This window comes from Protomyctophum parallelum, assembly GCF_964188405.1.
Source record: "Protomyctophum parallelum genome assembly, chromosome: 6".
In the NCBI taxonomy this organism is placed as follows: Eukaryota; Metazoa; Chordata; class Actinopteri; order Myctophiformes; family Myctophidae; genus Protomyctophum; species Protomyctophum parallelum.
Window position 1 is genome coordinate 7461997 of NC_139701.1, and position 16064 is coordinate 7478060.

The 16064-nt window shown below is 41.2% G+C and overlaps 2 protein-coding genes across 2 annotated transcripts in view; one reads left to right on the plus strand and one right to left on the minus strand.

Moving 5' to 3' along the window:
* mysm1 (Myb-like, SWIRM and MPN domains 1) overlaps positions 1–9879 on the plus strand; it is a gene marked incomplete at its 5' end in the record, with an annotated part of 42744 nt that extends 32865 nt beyond the window's left edge. Inside the window, 5 exon segments of the mRNA XM_083768077.1 lie at positions 5959–6087; positions 7598–7730; positions 8370–8475; positions 8911–8968; positions 9295–9879. Coding sequence (XP_083624203.1) covers positions 5959–6087; positions 7598–7730; positions 8370–8475; positions 8911–8968; positions 9295–9717 — 849 coding nt within the window. The 3' untranslated portion in view covers positions 9718–9879.
* Positions 9880–12507: 2628 nt separating this feature from the next.
* Positions 12508–13613, minus strand: LOC310860890 (C-C chemokine receptor type 5-like; the record flags this gene model as incomplete). Its single annotated transcript, XM_083768078.1, is given in 2 exon segments — positions 12508–12627; positions 12630–13613. Coding segments are annotated over 2 exon segments (1104 nt in total).
* Between the last annotated feature and the right edge of the window lie 2451 nt (positions 13614–16064).

The following is a 16064-nucleotide window of genomic DNA, read 5'->3' on the forward strand; positions in this document are numbered from 1 at the left end:
GGCAGACAAATGGAGTGAGAGGAAAAGAGTGAGAGGTCATTTTGAAAAGTGATGTTAAATAGTTAACAGCCCGGAGCCTAAAGTGAAGATAGATATGGACATAATAATTAACGTGACTGGATATAGATGGATCCATTCTACATGAAGTGTCATAATCCTCTAGATGAGGAATGGGAAAAGTGTAGGTGGTTTATGCTAAAACACATACTGTATGTCTGAAGAGTGATCGAATGTGTATATGTATGATGAGAGAAAAATACTATAGGTACTTGTATTTCTTTGGAGTGAAAATATCTGACCACATTGTGACTGACCACATTGTGACATGCGAACCCAGCTGTTGCTCGTTGTTTGAGACACCATGGTGCGACGTGTTTATAGCTGTCGGAGGAGCTTAAATCTACAGATTTCCCTAAGCATGTAGTGGCCATTTTTTTTTTAATAGTTAAATGCATTGTAGATATTGTCTGTGTCAGAATGTGGAGCTAAAAGTAATTAGGTGAAATAGTAACCACGATAGCCTCGGCTATTAACTTCACTATATAAATTATAGTGTGGGGTTAAACTTTTATGAAAATGGTAGCTATAATCACTATTGGTAGATAGTGTATTGCCTCATTCTGATCAGCTCATGGTCTGACATTCTTGTTAATTGGTAAAATTTCATGTCCCCAAGCAGTAAAATGGAGCATTCTCCCTGATGTAGTTTGAGTAAAAAGAACACATAGCCTAAATTTAAGGAAATTGCTAGGACAGTGAATTGTTAAAGATAAATAGATGTTCTACAAGCATGTTGTTAAAAGTGGAGTAATGAAAGGTGAGAATTAGTGTTGATGCTAGCCTGGGGTCATGCTGTGAGATAACTACCCCTGTAAATAGTTTATTGTTTATTTGCTTCTGCTCTGTGTGACGGCTCATGTTACAGACAGGAGAGGTGTAAGTACATTATGAAGCCATTTGTAGAAATTGACCAAAGCTAGGTGGGTACCCTATTATGAATGTAAAGGATTACTTTCCACCTTTGTAGACTGTCATTTGTTATTAGGAATGTTAAAATATGCCGGAAGCAATTACTGTAGTCAAGAAGAGATTATAGGGAATATGTAAGTAGCCTTGCTGAGCCATAGGGTCATAGGGCTAGGGCAGGAGCCTAACTCCTGTTTCTGTAGCGTGAGGCAGCTTGATGTATGAGCACACCCCCTGGTCATGACGCTAGTGTGTCATAATAATAAAATAATAATAATAAAACTTTATTTGTGTAGCACTGACATCAAATGCAGCTCAAAGTGCTTTACAGAACAATGGAGAATAAAATAAAAGCAAAGCATAAAAGATAAGCAAGGCAACGACATTAAGAAACAAGCAGTAATGCAGTACAGTGAGGACATGAATAAAAAAATATATAAGATCACTTAAAGGCAATGTTGTAAAAGTGGGTCTTGAGCTGAGCTTTAGCAAATGTCTACAGAGGTTGCCCGATGAAGGTACAGGCCAGCAGTGGAAGACCTTAGCGGGCGGTTTGGAACATATTTAGGCAAGCAGTCATGTAGGTAGGAAGGTGCGAGACCATTGAGGACTTTGTAGACAAGTAAAATAATTTTTAAATCAATCCTGAAAACAACCGGAAGCCAGTGCAGTGATGCCAAAACTGGAGTAGTATGTTCTCTCATCTTAGTTCTAGTTAAAACTCTGGCTGCCGCATTTTGGACAAGTTGTAATCTGTCAGTTGTTTTCTTAGGCAGTCCTGGAAAAAGTGCATTGCAATATTTCTAAGGTGAAAAAAGGCGATCTTGGTAACATGATTAATGTGTGAATTAAAATTCAATTCGGAATCAATAATAACCCAGGTTCTTTGCTGTACTGTTGCTGTCTCCAGTCAGGTTGTCAAGTCTGCTTAATATTGATTCTTTCTGCACACTAGAACCGATTATGATGGAAACTTGCTCAGTCCAATTTTTGATATTGAGTGTCAAGCAGGGAGTCTCAGGGCGGAGACTCTAACCACAAGGCTACTGAGCTGGAGATTATGTAGTGTCCCAAGGCCCACCAATAGAGTCCGCAAGTAAGGGAAAAAGTTAGTTTTGTGGTATTTGAGCCAGAGACCTGATCATGTACGTATGTGCACGTAAGAGAGAAAATTGAAGAAGTTGGCTGAACACTGTGTATATATCTGGCTGTTACAAGAGGTTGCATTTATCAGGCTAACAACTAGTCACTGATTGGCAAATAAGAATGTTGTGACGATGATTGATTTGGCGACACCTTTTGCAAAGATATAATGAAATTCAGAAAGCTAAATCTTAAATCCAGAGCGATTTACATTAGGTAAGAACAAAGAATATGGCAATTAGATCACATACATGGAATAATGATTGTTAGGAAATAGCAGCTGTAATTGTGATCATTTAAAATATAGTAATTTGCAGTTATGCAAAATGTATGCATCCGTCAGAGTAAACCTGCTCTTGACTGTTACCATGGAGAGGTGTGAGATACAGGCCACAAACCGCTTACTTGATTTTTCAGATCACACTGTGGGAGGTGTGATCGTTGCACTGAACTGTGAGACACTGATTGACACTGAGATCGTTGCACTGAGCTTTGAGACACTGATTGACACTGAACTGTACTGAGAGACACTGTGTGAAGGGTTTGGGCACCTTATGCAGCTGCAAAGGATGGGTTCAAAAGCAAGGCAGAGCTGACTTCTGTGACAACAATGGAGGATATGTTTTCGACATCTGATTTTGTGAGACCTTGGGAACTATGGCTGTGTTCTCTCCTCCACGTCATCTGCTGATTTTGTGGCTAGCAGGCAACTGTGTTTACTCTCTCTGTAGTGATGGTGAGAGGTGTGGTAAAAATGACAGATGCATATTGACAAAATAGTAAGGAGTGTCAATTACGGCTGCTATGAAAGGAAATGGGTGGTAAACTTTAAAATGGTTGTGCTCAGGATCTGACTGACCTTATTGTGACTTGGTCAAGGATAGGGAGAACAGCTGGCCCAGTGCTATTTAGAATGTTTATGACATAACGACGGTCAAAGCAACAAACCCCATGTACTAGGCTGTGAGTTACCCGCAGGGCTGAATATGAGACATAACATGATCAGCTGCTCATCAGGTCAGATACTACAACACTAATATAAATTAGTGGAGATAAGTGATAGATCACTGAATCATGTTAGCATGTGTGTAAAAGATGGTCAGTTACTGTAAACAGTGTAAAATCAGCCAAATCTACAGTGAGAGCAGGCATAGTTTTGTTAAAAAACAATTGATTTGAAATAGTATTTGTAATAGAACCATTGAATTTAAATTGGGAATGGAATGTGTGTCCTAGATGAGATGAGATTCAATTTAATGTGAGTACGGTACAGTACAGCGGAACGTATTTTTCGCATCTTATCAATAGTGTTGACATATTAGGAAGGAGGATACTGGTGTATCTGAAAGAGCAGCACCACTAAATTCACTACATTAGTAGGAGCAACTATGAGCTGCCAGTCGTCATTTAAATAGTAAATAAATAGGGAATATAGCAGGGCACTGACATCATAGATGTCATTTATAGAGTAACTTTGAGTAGCTATTTTAGGGCACTGACATCATAGAGGTCATTTATAGAGTAACTTTGAGTAGCTATTTTCATCAGGGCAAGAAATAATAGTGATTCAATTACTGTAATAGTGAATCAATTACTGCTATTGATGTATTGGCTGGCTGCATGAGTTAAAATTAGGACTGAGAATGATAACCTGTTTATCAAGCTGGAGTTGCTTGGGCTTATTAAAAGTTATGTGTTACACATTGTTCAATTATCTAAAGGTCCAGTAAGGGGCTGTACACTGATGGTGAAATGGAACCGAAGATAGGAATTGTTGTACATTCTAGAATATAAGTACTATATGTTGTATTTACAAGATATTATTCATAGGGTATTTTTGAAATGTGGTTTAGTCTGGTCGTCTTAGGCCTGGGCTAAGGTGTTTATTCGAGGGACGCCTCGGATAAACAAAAGTATTAAGTGTATAATAGTGTATACTACAAAAGTTGTGTTAATATGGTTCCTGTATGAATGCTCTGATCCAGGTTTCTTTTAGATCCAAGGAGGAGGAGTTCAAGATGCATGTTGTGATTTACTAATGAAATGACTAATCTCTAACAAGAATGAAATTGGAAATTGGGCATGTGCGCCGAAGTGGTTATCTCGCTGTGTTTACAGAGGAGAAGAGTATCATTGGATTTTGGAAATCAAATCTGTGAGTATTACATGAGTAAAATGCAACATATTAATGTTCAGAATGTTTTTACTGTAGTTATATGATTTATTAGTGTTCAGAAGTTTTTACTGTAGTTATATGATTTATGAGTGTTGAACAATAGTATTGTTTGAATGAGGCCATACTAAAAGGAACATGATAATGTATTTTAGGGAATAGTTACAAATACGTTGGCCTCAGCTGTTAGACAGCTGTAGTTGAGTCAGAAAAAGAAGGTGGTGGACAGGGTTTAATTGCACCCTGACAGAAGGCTTTAGAGTGCTCTAAATGAGTTACATGAGCAGCCTACACCTCAGGGTGTCCGGCAGTCGGGAACCAACTGTCTATAAAGTAAGGTATACTTAGTATTGGTTCACCATCAACACTAAAGTTAGTGACTAGGTAGGGTAGGAATTAATGGTTTTGTCAGTATGTTTTTTTTCAGCTCCGTAAATAATGAAAGTCGTTTTGGGAAAAACATGACTTAAATCTGGATCTGGCGACATGGCTAAGTATCGAATGTGAATGATAAATGTGGGGTGTCATATTTCAGAATCATCTACAGTATTTAGTTATTGCAATAACAAGGCCTAAGTTCAGAATTGTTGTGCGGAGTCGGGTTAATTGAATAATGAATAGTCTATGGATGTTGAAGATAATACAAGATAATAATGTGCCTGCTAATTATTCCTATAGTTTCTGGAAATCCTAGTATGCTATTCAGGCTGGATGGGAGAGAAGTATGGTTGATTGATGCATTAAGCCCGACTTGGATTGATAAAATTGATGGAATAGAAAGGGATTTTGTTGTAACTACTCCTGTGGAACAGAATGCCTTGTATGCTTATGCCCGGCTCCGTTTAGTTGAAGTTATGAAATGAATTTTCTTTGTGTATAGGCTACCACTGTTTCCTTTATTTTTCAGATATATGATGAGGATATATGATGAGGAAAGCACACCGATGTGTGTTTTGGAAAGAATGATGCTGTGTCACCTGTGCAGTTTAACCTGGTCATTGAAGCTGTTCTGGAAAGATGGCAAATCTGCGAGCTGAGATGAGATGCAGTGTTTGAGCCCTGTGAAGGAGCAACAGGACTGCCAGTTTGGATTGGGCTGTGCAGTTTAACCGTGTGACGCCTGCAGCACGCTGTCGAGTGTGCAGATGAACAGTTCTGAACGGACAGCTTCGGCTTGTACGTTGTTGTGTGACGTAGGCCTGAGGGTGGTCGCTCTAAATGATTTTGAAGAGGGCTATGTAGGAATTTGTTTACCTGATTGTAATCAGGGTTGTTTCGCCTACTTCTACGTCCAGAGACATGTGTTATGAGTTCTTAAATGAATAAATGGGGGAAATGTCGAGGAAATGTGGGATACCGGAGTGTATATTTAAGGACGTCATAAACCAAGGCATGAGCAGCAACAGCTACAAGAAGCTATTCTCTCTCCCCACTGACATTTGACCTGTGACTTGTGTGTTAGGACCCACCTTCCCCCCGAGGGGGGGGGTAGGAAAGGTATTTAAGCTGAAATGTGACTGAGATGTTTGGGTCAGTACGGCGTTCCATTGTAACGCTTCACTGCTGTCCTCGTATTCGAATACAGTCTATTCCAATACTCTAATACTCTGATTTGTGGCTGTCTCATTATTGTGTTTCAATTGTGTTATATGTGCTCACCGACAGATTGCCGTAACATGTCTCAGACCCAGGCCTGTGAGCTGCTGTCGGCGCTGGGCCTCAGTGTGGTGGGCTGGTACCATTCACACCCCACCTTCCAGCCCAACCCCTCTCTACGGGACATACACACACAGGACCAGTTCCAGGTAACATGACTGCAAGTTACCAAAGTATAGAATGACGCCGATGCTTTCCCGGATTGAATGGGTTAAAAGGAAGTCCAGCGTTTTAACACCAGGTTCTGTTGTAGCTGTCCAATAAGATAAGACGTCCTGTCCCCAAATAGATACATCTTTAATGTGTAGACTGAGCCTAATTCCTCCTGAATATCCCATCACTTATTCAGTTCTACTTTCTGACAGCTGTCTGTCTAGGACTAGGTTATGACAGAGGTTGAAGTACTTGATGTCACACTCTTTGACTCCCTGTCTAACTAAAAGAAACATATATTTGATGTCTTCTTACATGAGAAGTACATTCCCCCAGGCTCCACAAGTTAGCCTCGACTTAGGGGGAAAAACTGTTTTAACCCATTCAAGACCTTTTGGGGTTCTGTTGCTATCTACAGTATCATAGCAACATTCGGCCTCTGTCCTAAATGGGTTAAATGTAGTGCCCTTCACACAGAATAATCTTAGTTAGATGTTTTTATTGATCCTGCGTCAGTCGCCAGAGGCAGTACAGCAGCTAAGATACAGTTACAGAGTAAGAAAAGTACTGTAAGAACATTACACACACACCACCATCAATAATGAACATTAGTATATGACGGTATACACCTTGTACAATATAACCTGCACTATGCAGGACAAACATAATATGAATTGCATACACAATAAACATGGCAGAAGAGAAGTCCTTACATTATTGTACCGGTTAATCTTCAATAGGCACTCACATGGGAGTGGGATTAATTTATATCCTTGTTGGTTTTGATTGCAAATTTGTGACTTAATTGCCAGGTGACATTTTCATTGCGCTTGTGTGTTATGCTTATTTTTTTCTGCCTTTGCTTTGATTTTGTCAACATTCGTCATCTCTGCACTGTTGAAACTGAGGTCTCAGCCCTCAGTGTGTCTTACGAGAATTAAATTAAGAGTGACTCATTAAGACCCGAGGCCAATTGTACAAATGCCTATATACTTTAGTCCACGGTCCCCCGATCTGAAAATGTTTTGTGCCAGGGACCCCCAGAAGAGAAGAGAAATTAAAAAATTCAAACACTTTTTATTTTTCAAATATAAAAAAAGGCATGAAGGAAGCATGAGTTCAGGTCCGTTGCTCTCCCCATGTCCCCCATATATGGCGACTAGGTTGGTGGAGGGTGTGTAGAGCCCAGGATCACATTAGATGATTGACACAGGGGTGAAAAACGGGTTACAAAATCGTGGGCATAGGTACAAGCTTGCAGCACGGCACAAAGTGACACGCTGTTAACTTGTATCTGCTAGTTTGGAGACCACTGTTTAAAACCAATGTTCTAAATCCTAAGAGTTTTCTGAAAAGCATGTGATGCTATACTAAAATAGAAAATGACACGGATGCTTAAATGAAAGGAGAGCGAGTGAGTGCCGTCGGACGGACGGGGCAGTTGGAGACGGAGAGAAGAAGACAAAGCAGAGCGCGTGTTCTTAGTGTCTGCACTGTCTTTTCCAGAGTTATTTTTCGCGTGGCGGAGCTCCCTTTCTAGGGATGATAGTCAGCCCATACGACCCAGCCAACGCCTCCCCACGCTCCCAGACCACCTGCCTGTTAGTGAGGGAGACCCAGAAGCCCTCAGGCCCACAGAGTATGACACACACACACACACACACACACACACTAAGGCTGTCCCCGAACATTCAGGGTTCGAATGTTCGCTCGTTAAGGTTGCCACTAGAATCTTAATTTATGGCCTTGAACCATTCGTTCAGCGTCGCGTCTCCGTCACCGTCAGGGAATGTTCCCTTTTTAATCAATGAAGGGTGGCTCCACTGCCCGCGTTGCGTTGCGTGACTGCATTCAAATTGCCCCGGTTTGTTTTTTTGACCCACGCGACGGAGACGCAACGTGGCCGGTGGAGCCCCGCCGTAAGTCAAAACCGAAATTAGTGACGGATCACAGATGGCGTTATATTTGCATGTCAATATGCAATATGCGTCATATATTGTTATAAACGTGCTGGGTGTAATGATTAAGCAATATCATATACTGTATTTATTTTGTTATTTATGAAAAGCATACAACAATGCCATTATGTTACGTGACGATATGAATGTGTTGTGATCAAAGGTAGTTTTATGAAACCAACAGCAGTGATAGCTTCATCATGACACAATTTATAGTTAAGTTTTCACGATCAATACATCTAGTTTAGGACAAACATTAGAGAATAGAGATGGTTCAGAAGATGACTTCCTGAGTTGTGTGCTTGTCTGGTTGTCCCCAGAGCTGCCATACAGGTTTGACTTCCTGTCCTCCGAGGACATCCCAAACTGGAGTCAATTGATGAGGAGAGCTGAGTGGATCATCACCAAATACTCCCAGGCACCTGGGTGAGAAAGAGACAAATCATTGTGGACACTCAAAATACGAGGCTGAACTTCAGCGTACTTCTAATATGAATTATGAACTTAATTTGCTTAGTTATTTTGGCTGGCAAGCATGCTTTTATGTATATCTCTAGGCAAAGATGTGTCTAAGGTAAACTTTTAAAGGCGTAGTGAAATAAAGAATACGTTTTTCACACTTTTAGGATTGTACAGTGTAGATATATACGGGTAGGCCCTAAAGTATAGCTACACTGTAAAATCCTTAGTGTTATTTTAACTGAGTGTATAAAACCTGTGGGCCCTTTTCGGGTCCATTTGTATACTGTCAGAGTTATATTGCCATTTAAGGTTTTACTGTGTAAAATCCTGTATATTGAAATGTTAAAAGGCTTCACCCCATCTCCTGATTGTAGATATGTGTTTCTGTTGTGTTATCAGGTGTGTGCAGATGGACAGGTTCTTCAGAAGGGACTCCCATCTCACCTGCTTAGAGAAGGTTTCTCAAACATCAACCACTTTTGCCTTCTAAATCAGTAGTTCTCGCACTTTCTCTCGATTTTTCAAAAATAGCAGATGCACAAGCTTGCAGCGTGGCACGAAGTGACTCGCTGTGAGCTTGTATATCTGCTATTTTTGAATAGACAATGCTAAAATCTGAAATGACACATTGAATACATAATGGAAGAATATATACAATTTGGAAAACAACAATACAAAATAGTATGTAATATATTCAAAACAGTGCAACATTCAAGACATAGTTTTCAGTGATGTCGTTAGTGTCCTATTTTCACCCAATTCTCTTTCCACGTCAACTCCTAGATGCTGTCCTCTTTGGCCAGGTACCTAGAGCCCCTGCCAGAGGGCGAGGGGGACCCCTTCCTCACCCAGATCCAGAACCTTTTCCAGTGTAACTTTATCATCCCGCGACCGGCCGACCAGGATGAGGAGGGAGGAGTTTTAAACGATTCCTCTGGACCAATGGACTCTGAGGACTTCCCCTTTGATCACTCAATCATGGATATGGACCGAAGCGAGGGAGGGGACTCTGACGGGGGTTCTGTTGAGGGAGCGGGCTGGGACGTAGAACCCACTGCACACATGACACACACTGAGAAGGGTTCTGTTGAGGGAGCAGGCTGGGACGTAGAACCCACTGCACACATGACACACACTGAGAAGGAGGAAGGTCCAGTGTTGCATCTAGGTTCTGTGTTGTTGACAGGACATGATTATTTACTATGATTACACACTGACACACATGTTCACATTTTGTAGTTAACTGTACTGTATTGCTTAATAACAAATATACTGTAAGTTGTGTTGTATTGTTCTCAAGGTATGTTGCAACAATAGATAGTTTTTTATATGTTGAATCTAGAATTGCAACATCTGATTGTATTATAATGACATTAAACTCACTAACATTGCAGCTGTACGGAAAGCTGTGTTTGTGTTTGTTTCATAAAAATCCACCGTAGTTATGTTATGACCTACTTTCTGTCAATAAATTCTGTGTTTGGAAGTGCTCGCTTTCAATAACGCAACTTCCTGCTGCCTGCTGCATTTTATGCTATTTCAAAACGGGTAGTACACACAGGGCCGTTGAGTTCCAACAGGCTCTTCCAAACTCCAACATTTAGAAAAAGTATCACCTGTATGGAATTTATTGACAAAGTACCTAATAACATGTCTACGGTGGATTTTTATGAAACAAACAAACAAACAAATAGGATAATTCAAGCTTTCCGTACAGCTGCAATGTTGGTGAGTATAATGTTGTTTAATACAATTAGATAGGACTTTTCTGTTTGGATATGTGTCAAATGGATGGCATTGCAACTCTAGATTCAACATATTAAAAAACATTGAGTGTTGCAAATTGCAGCTAAGGGTATGTACATATATGCATTTATTTTTGTGTAATGTTAAAGAAGCTATGTAGTAGCTTCTTTTTTATTTTAGCACATAATTGCTTTAACCTGCATTAAAAAATTAAACCCTATATTATATTTGTAGTACTATACTGTCTTTGTTTTGCAGATTACTTCATATTTGAATATGAATTTCATGAGTTATTTCAGATTTCAAGCCACTATTTTTATCATAATATAAATGGGACAAGGAAAGCTACCGTACTAGAGTAGGACATTACGATTAAAAAGTGTTAAATATCTCTTGTGATGGCTATATACCGGTGTGTATGTATATATATATATATATATATATATATATATACCGGTATATGTACAGTATATATATATATATATATATATATATATACACACACACACACACAGGGGGGTCTCCATCGTATCTCCAGCTCTTTAATTTAAGTATACAGAAAATGCATGTTTAGGTCGTGATACCAATCAGATGGAAGAGCTCATACAGGATAAACCATAAATAAATGAGCAGACAAAATTGTAACTGTAACATTATGCATAAATGGGTATGCTCTCCTGATTGGCTAAAAGTGGCAACCCACTTGAAAATATAATTCATATAGAGTTTTATGTAGAATGGTGTGATGAAGTATACATTTGCATTGGGTATAGTTCTTTGTCATTTTGTTACATTGAGTGTTTGTTTCTCCTTCCCGTGTAGAGAGCAAGCAGTTTATAACCGCCCTAGGGTTTTGGATGGCTCCAAGCAGAAAGAGTGTAAAGATGTCCTAGAGGCGTACCAGCTAGCTCAGAGAGACAGCATGGTAGGTGTCCATGTCCATTAGTGGTGGACATGAACTAAGTACATTTACTCAAGTACAATTTTGAGGTATTTTCTTTTTTACTTTATTTCAAAATGTCAATACTTTTACTTTTACTCAGACAGTTACGGAGCCCCTGAATGCCCATGCATTCGAAATACATTTGATCTCGTCCGTACAAGATATTATCTCGTCCGTACAAGATATTTGTCTGTACAAGATATTTGTCCGTACAAGATCTTAAATTAAAGAATTAAAGACAATTGAGTTTTTCATATGGACATAAGTGCATACGGTTACATGGGGAGGGGGGTCTAAATGAAATCATATATTCAGATGTGCGTGTTGTGTGCAGAGAGAGAGAGAGAGAGGTGCGCCGTGCAAGCCCCGACAGTTCATATATATATAATTGGTTTATTATATATATATATATATATGTCCCATGTCGGAATGGCGGGACTATGTCCCGTTTCGGAATGGCGGGACTCTTGAAAGAAATGTAAAGTACCGGCATTCCGACAATTAGAAGTCAATGTCGGAATGGCGGTATGTCGGAAAGGGAGGCGGTTACCAGTGCATACGTGAATGGAGTTCCATTATACACACGCTGCCAGTATTGATCAGAATCAAAATAAACGTTATTGTCATATCACAGGTTTACTGTGTAACACAGTGGGTGAAATGATGTTTTGTTATTTCCACAAAAAGAGAAAGGGAAGAAGAAGGGGAGGCGTGCAGGGGGAAGAGAGAGAAAAACAATTCATCTACATTTCAAGCCAAGGACCCCCTTCCCCCAGAACAGTTCTCAACCAGTGGGTCGTGACCTCTCGGGGGGTCGCCACATTATTATTTTTTGGGGGGGGGGGTCTCCAAATTATTTTGGAGTTTCAACTGAATGGCTGGAAAAATGGAAATGAAAAGTTTACATAGTACACATAATGCACGCATAAACTTTCGCTGTAGTCTGATCCCGATCACCTCCACTGGCTTCCGGTGAAGTTCCGCATCACCTACAAACTGCTCCTCCTCACCTACAAATCCCTCCATGGCATATTGCCCCACGGTAGGCCTTTCTGTCTGACCCCCCCCCCCCCGCGCGGACCCTCGGCCCTTTGCTACTCTCTCCCCTTGGAGATTCGCCAGATGCCTACATTGGACTCTTTCAAGTCGGCACTGAAGAGACATTTGTTCACTCAGGCTTTTGGCAATTAGTTTGTGCGCTATATAAATTCAAGTTATTATTATCAAGTTTTTTGGCTGATATCGGCCCGTTATCCGATCAGAAGATCGGATTGCGGCATCTCCAGTAATTATCAGTAGTAGGCTACTCAGTGGTCAGCAGTAGTATGAGGTGTTCTCTGTGAGGTGGTGCTGGTGAGGCTCATGCGTCGTCTCGGACAGGGCATCTTGGCCAGCAGTCTGTTGAAGTGGCTCTGGAACTTCTTACCTTCTTACCCACAAAGGTGTAGAACACGGGGCTGATGCAGCAGTACAGGTACGCCACGTTGCGCGTCACGTACAGGGCATTGTCCAACATGTCCGACTCGCCGCACGACTCAGGGTCTTTACCGTCACGAGCAGAAGAGATTCTAATGGCTTGCAGGAGGATGACGGTGTTGTAGGGCGTCCAGCATACAAAGTAGGTGAAGACGATGATGAAGATGAGCTTCACGGAGCGGCCCTTCTCTTTCATGCGGGTGTTGACGATGCGGACGGTGATGCTGACGTAACAGAACATCAACACGAGGAAAGGCAGCAGGAAGAAGGCGAAGAACTGTTGATAGTAGCTGACCTGGCGCCAATGGTTCATGACGGCCACATCATATCCCGTTTCCTCACACATCAGACCTTGTTCGTGGTCCTCGCGTACGTTTGTGAAAACCAGCTTTTTTAGACTGGCTAGAATGCTGACGCACCAGACTGCCGCAGACGTGCCGATGGCGTAGGTCTTCTTCCGGCTCTTGCTCGCGGCCACGGCGTGCACCACGGCCAGATATCGGTCAAACGTCATGAGCGTCAGGAACAGGATGGAGCTGTAGTAGCCCACGAAGTAGGCACTGCTGACCATCTTGCACATGACCACACCAAAGACCCACTCGTCCAAATGGTAGGTGGCCCAGAAAGGAAGGCTGGAGGCGAAGAGGAGGTTTGAGATGACCAAATTGAGGAGAAAGATGTTTCTCACTGCGTGGAGCTTCCCGAACTTGTAGATGACGAGGAGAACCAGTCCGTTGCCGACGTAGCTGAGGAGGAAGTTGACATAGTAGAAGACGGGGATGAAGCTGGCGCTAAACCGGTTGACGTCGGTCTTGGAGCAGAGCTGGACCACCCCGTCCACCACAGTGTTGGGGTCATCTTTGGTGTCACCATACAGATTGTCGAGATCGAGGAAGTCTTTGTAGCCGTCACTGTTCTCCATGGCTGAACCATTCATCCTGTTGTAGGAAAGGACAGAATGCTTCACCTTGAAGAGTATCATTATTTTATACTTACGTATATAGAGAAGAGTCAATTTGTGACTTTTAGACTAAATAGTAGTAGTAGGGGAGCTCTTTCCTGCCCTGAAAGACTGATCGAAGGGACCAAAAAATGTATCCTCCGACGTCTCTGCTTAACGATAGATGGACGGGGAGCAAATCAACTCCCCCGACACAGACTACTAAAACGTGTCCATACAGTTGTGGATTAATTTGTCACAGACAGCATGTTAAATTGTTAGAGTGCTGCCGCTGTGATTATTAACTGGTATTGCTTAACAAAAGACTGGGCATGTGGGTAGGCAGGGCGGTAATTCACGCCCTCACTGAAATTAGTCACTAAAAATGTATATTTTCGAGGGGCGCTAGCCCCAGCACTTATATATGTCCAGTTTTGAGGGTGCGTGTAAACACAAACATTGAATGCCATTGATAATGGATAGCCAGTTTTATATTGTCCCAACACAAACATTAAATACCATTGACAATGAATGGCCAGTTTGGAGTGTTTGTGTGAACACAAACATTACGTAAACACAAACATTGAAGACGGACGTATGGATGCAAATTGTGATTGGCTGGATGATGTACAGGATGACGGTATGATGATAAGAGTGCCCCTCACTTCACACTGGTGTGATTTTTGAGGGGCGTCCTATACACAGGTTTAATGTTTGTTTTTAGTTCAATGTTTGTTTTTTTGTTAAAAACGCCATTGACAATGAAGGGAACATTGATGTCATATTGTCCCTCATTACGTCATATTGTCTCTTTATTGTTAATGGCATTTAATGTTTGTGTTGGCACCGTTTGTTTTACATCACCTAATCAACATGAGTTAGACTTTAATATATTAGCTGAAGGAAGGTTTGAGCTACGATTAAATTAAATATGTCTGTAATAACATCTGACATATAGGTAGATACTGTATATCTGATACTCCAGGATTCACAATTCAATATTTATCCTTCACTCAAGACTGCTGCATAGGTATTGTCGTTCAAAAGTTTGTTTTGAATGTGTCATGAATGAACTCACCTGTGTTGAGATAGAGTAAGATCCCATCATCCCAATAAGTTATTCTGTCTGCTGTGTGAAAGTGAAAACACAAGATACCATTTCAGTAAAGAGGAAATACTTAATAAATGGTTTACTCATCGTCATCAGTGGTGGAAGAAGTAGGCTACTCCCATTTTTTACTGGAGTAAAAGTAGCTTACCAGTTACCACAATGTAGAAATCCTCTATCATGAGTAGAAATCCTGTATTCAAGAGTGAATGCAACCTTATCAAACACTCTACTAGTGTTTATGTCTGTGGTGATCTGAATGCAGACATATCTGACAGACATTCATTGTTTGCTAAACATATGATCCATTTCTGTGAGGAAAATAACCTTATATTATCCAGTCGGGTGCTCTTACCTGCAGATAGCTTTTCTTATATAAGTGAAGCCTGGCACTCAACATCTTGGCTTGACCACTGTATAAGCACTGCTGATGCTCACTCTATTATACAATCTATGCAGATTGACTATGAGGCATCTATGGCAGACCATGTGCCTGTGATATTAGTGCTTGATGTGGACAGTCTCCCTGAGTTGTCCCAAGATGTAGATAGCATCAGTAAGGGGAAGATAGATTGGTCTAAACTCACTAATGATGATCTCTTGGCTTATTATGAGAGAACTGATGTTGCGCTGAGCGATGTAGTTTTGCCCTATGATGCAATTTTATGTGCTAATGTCAATTGTAATATAAATTCTCACAACGAGGACCTTTGTACCCTGTATGAATCTATTGTGGGGGCTATGTATGAGGCTAGTAGACGCTTTTTTTCTTTTCATAATAAGAATAAAAATATTAAGCCTGGCTGGAATAAGCATGTGGCTGCACATCATGCAGAGGCAAAGAGGGCCTATAAGGCTTGGGTACTAGCAGGTCGGCCCAGACAGGGACCTCTCCTGGACCATAAAAAGCAAACTAATGCCAGGTATAAATATGCAATACGCTTCGTTGGCAAGCAGGAAGCGACGATGAGAGCGGACTCTATGGCTGAAAAGCTCCTTGACCATAATGCTACAGGGTTCTGGAAGGAGGTGAGAGCTCTGAACAGAAATAACACTCCTTTGCCATGCAGCATGGAGGGTGTCTCTGGTGTGGACAATATCGCAGAGGTGTGGAGGCAGCACTACTCTGATATATTCAACTGCGTTAAGAGTGACCCCTATGAAGTGGGAATTATGCATGACAGTGACGCTGTTGGTGTCACAGCCAATGAGGTTCTCCAAGCTATAACGCAGCTATCTGACAACAAAGCTAGCGGCTCAGATCAAATCACTGCAGAGCATCTTAAACATGCCAGCCCTAAGGTTGCGGTTCTACTAGCCATATGTCTCACTGGTCTCAT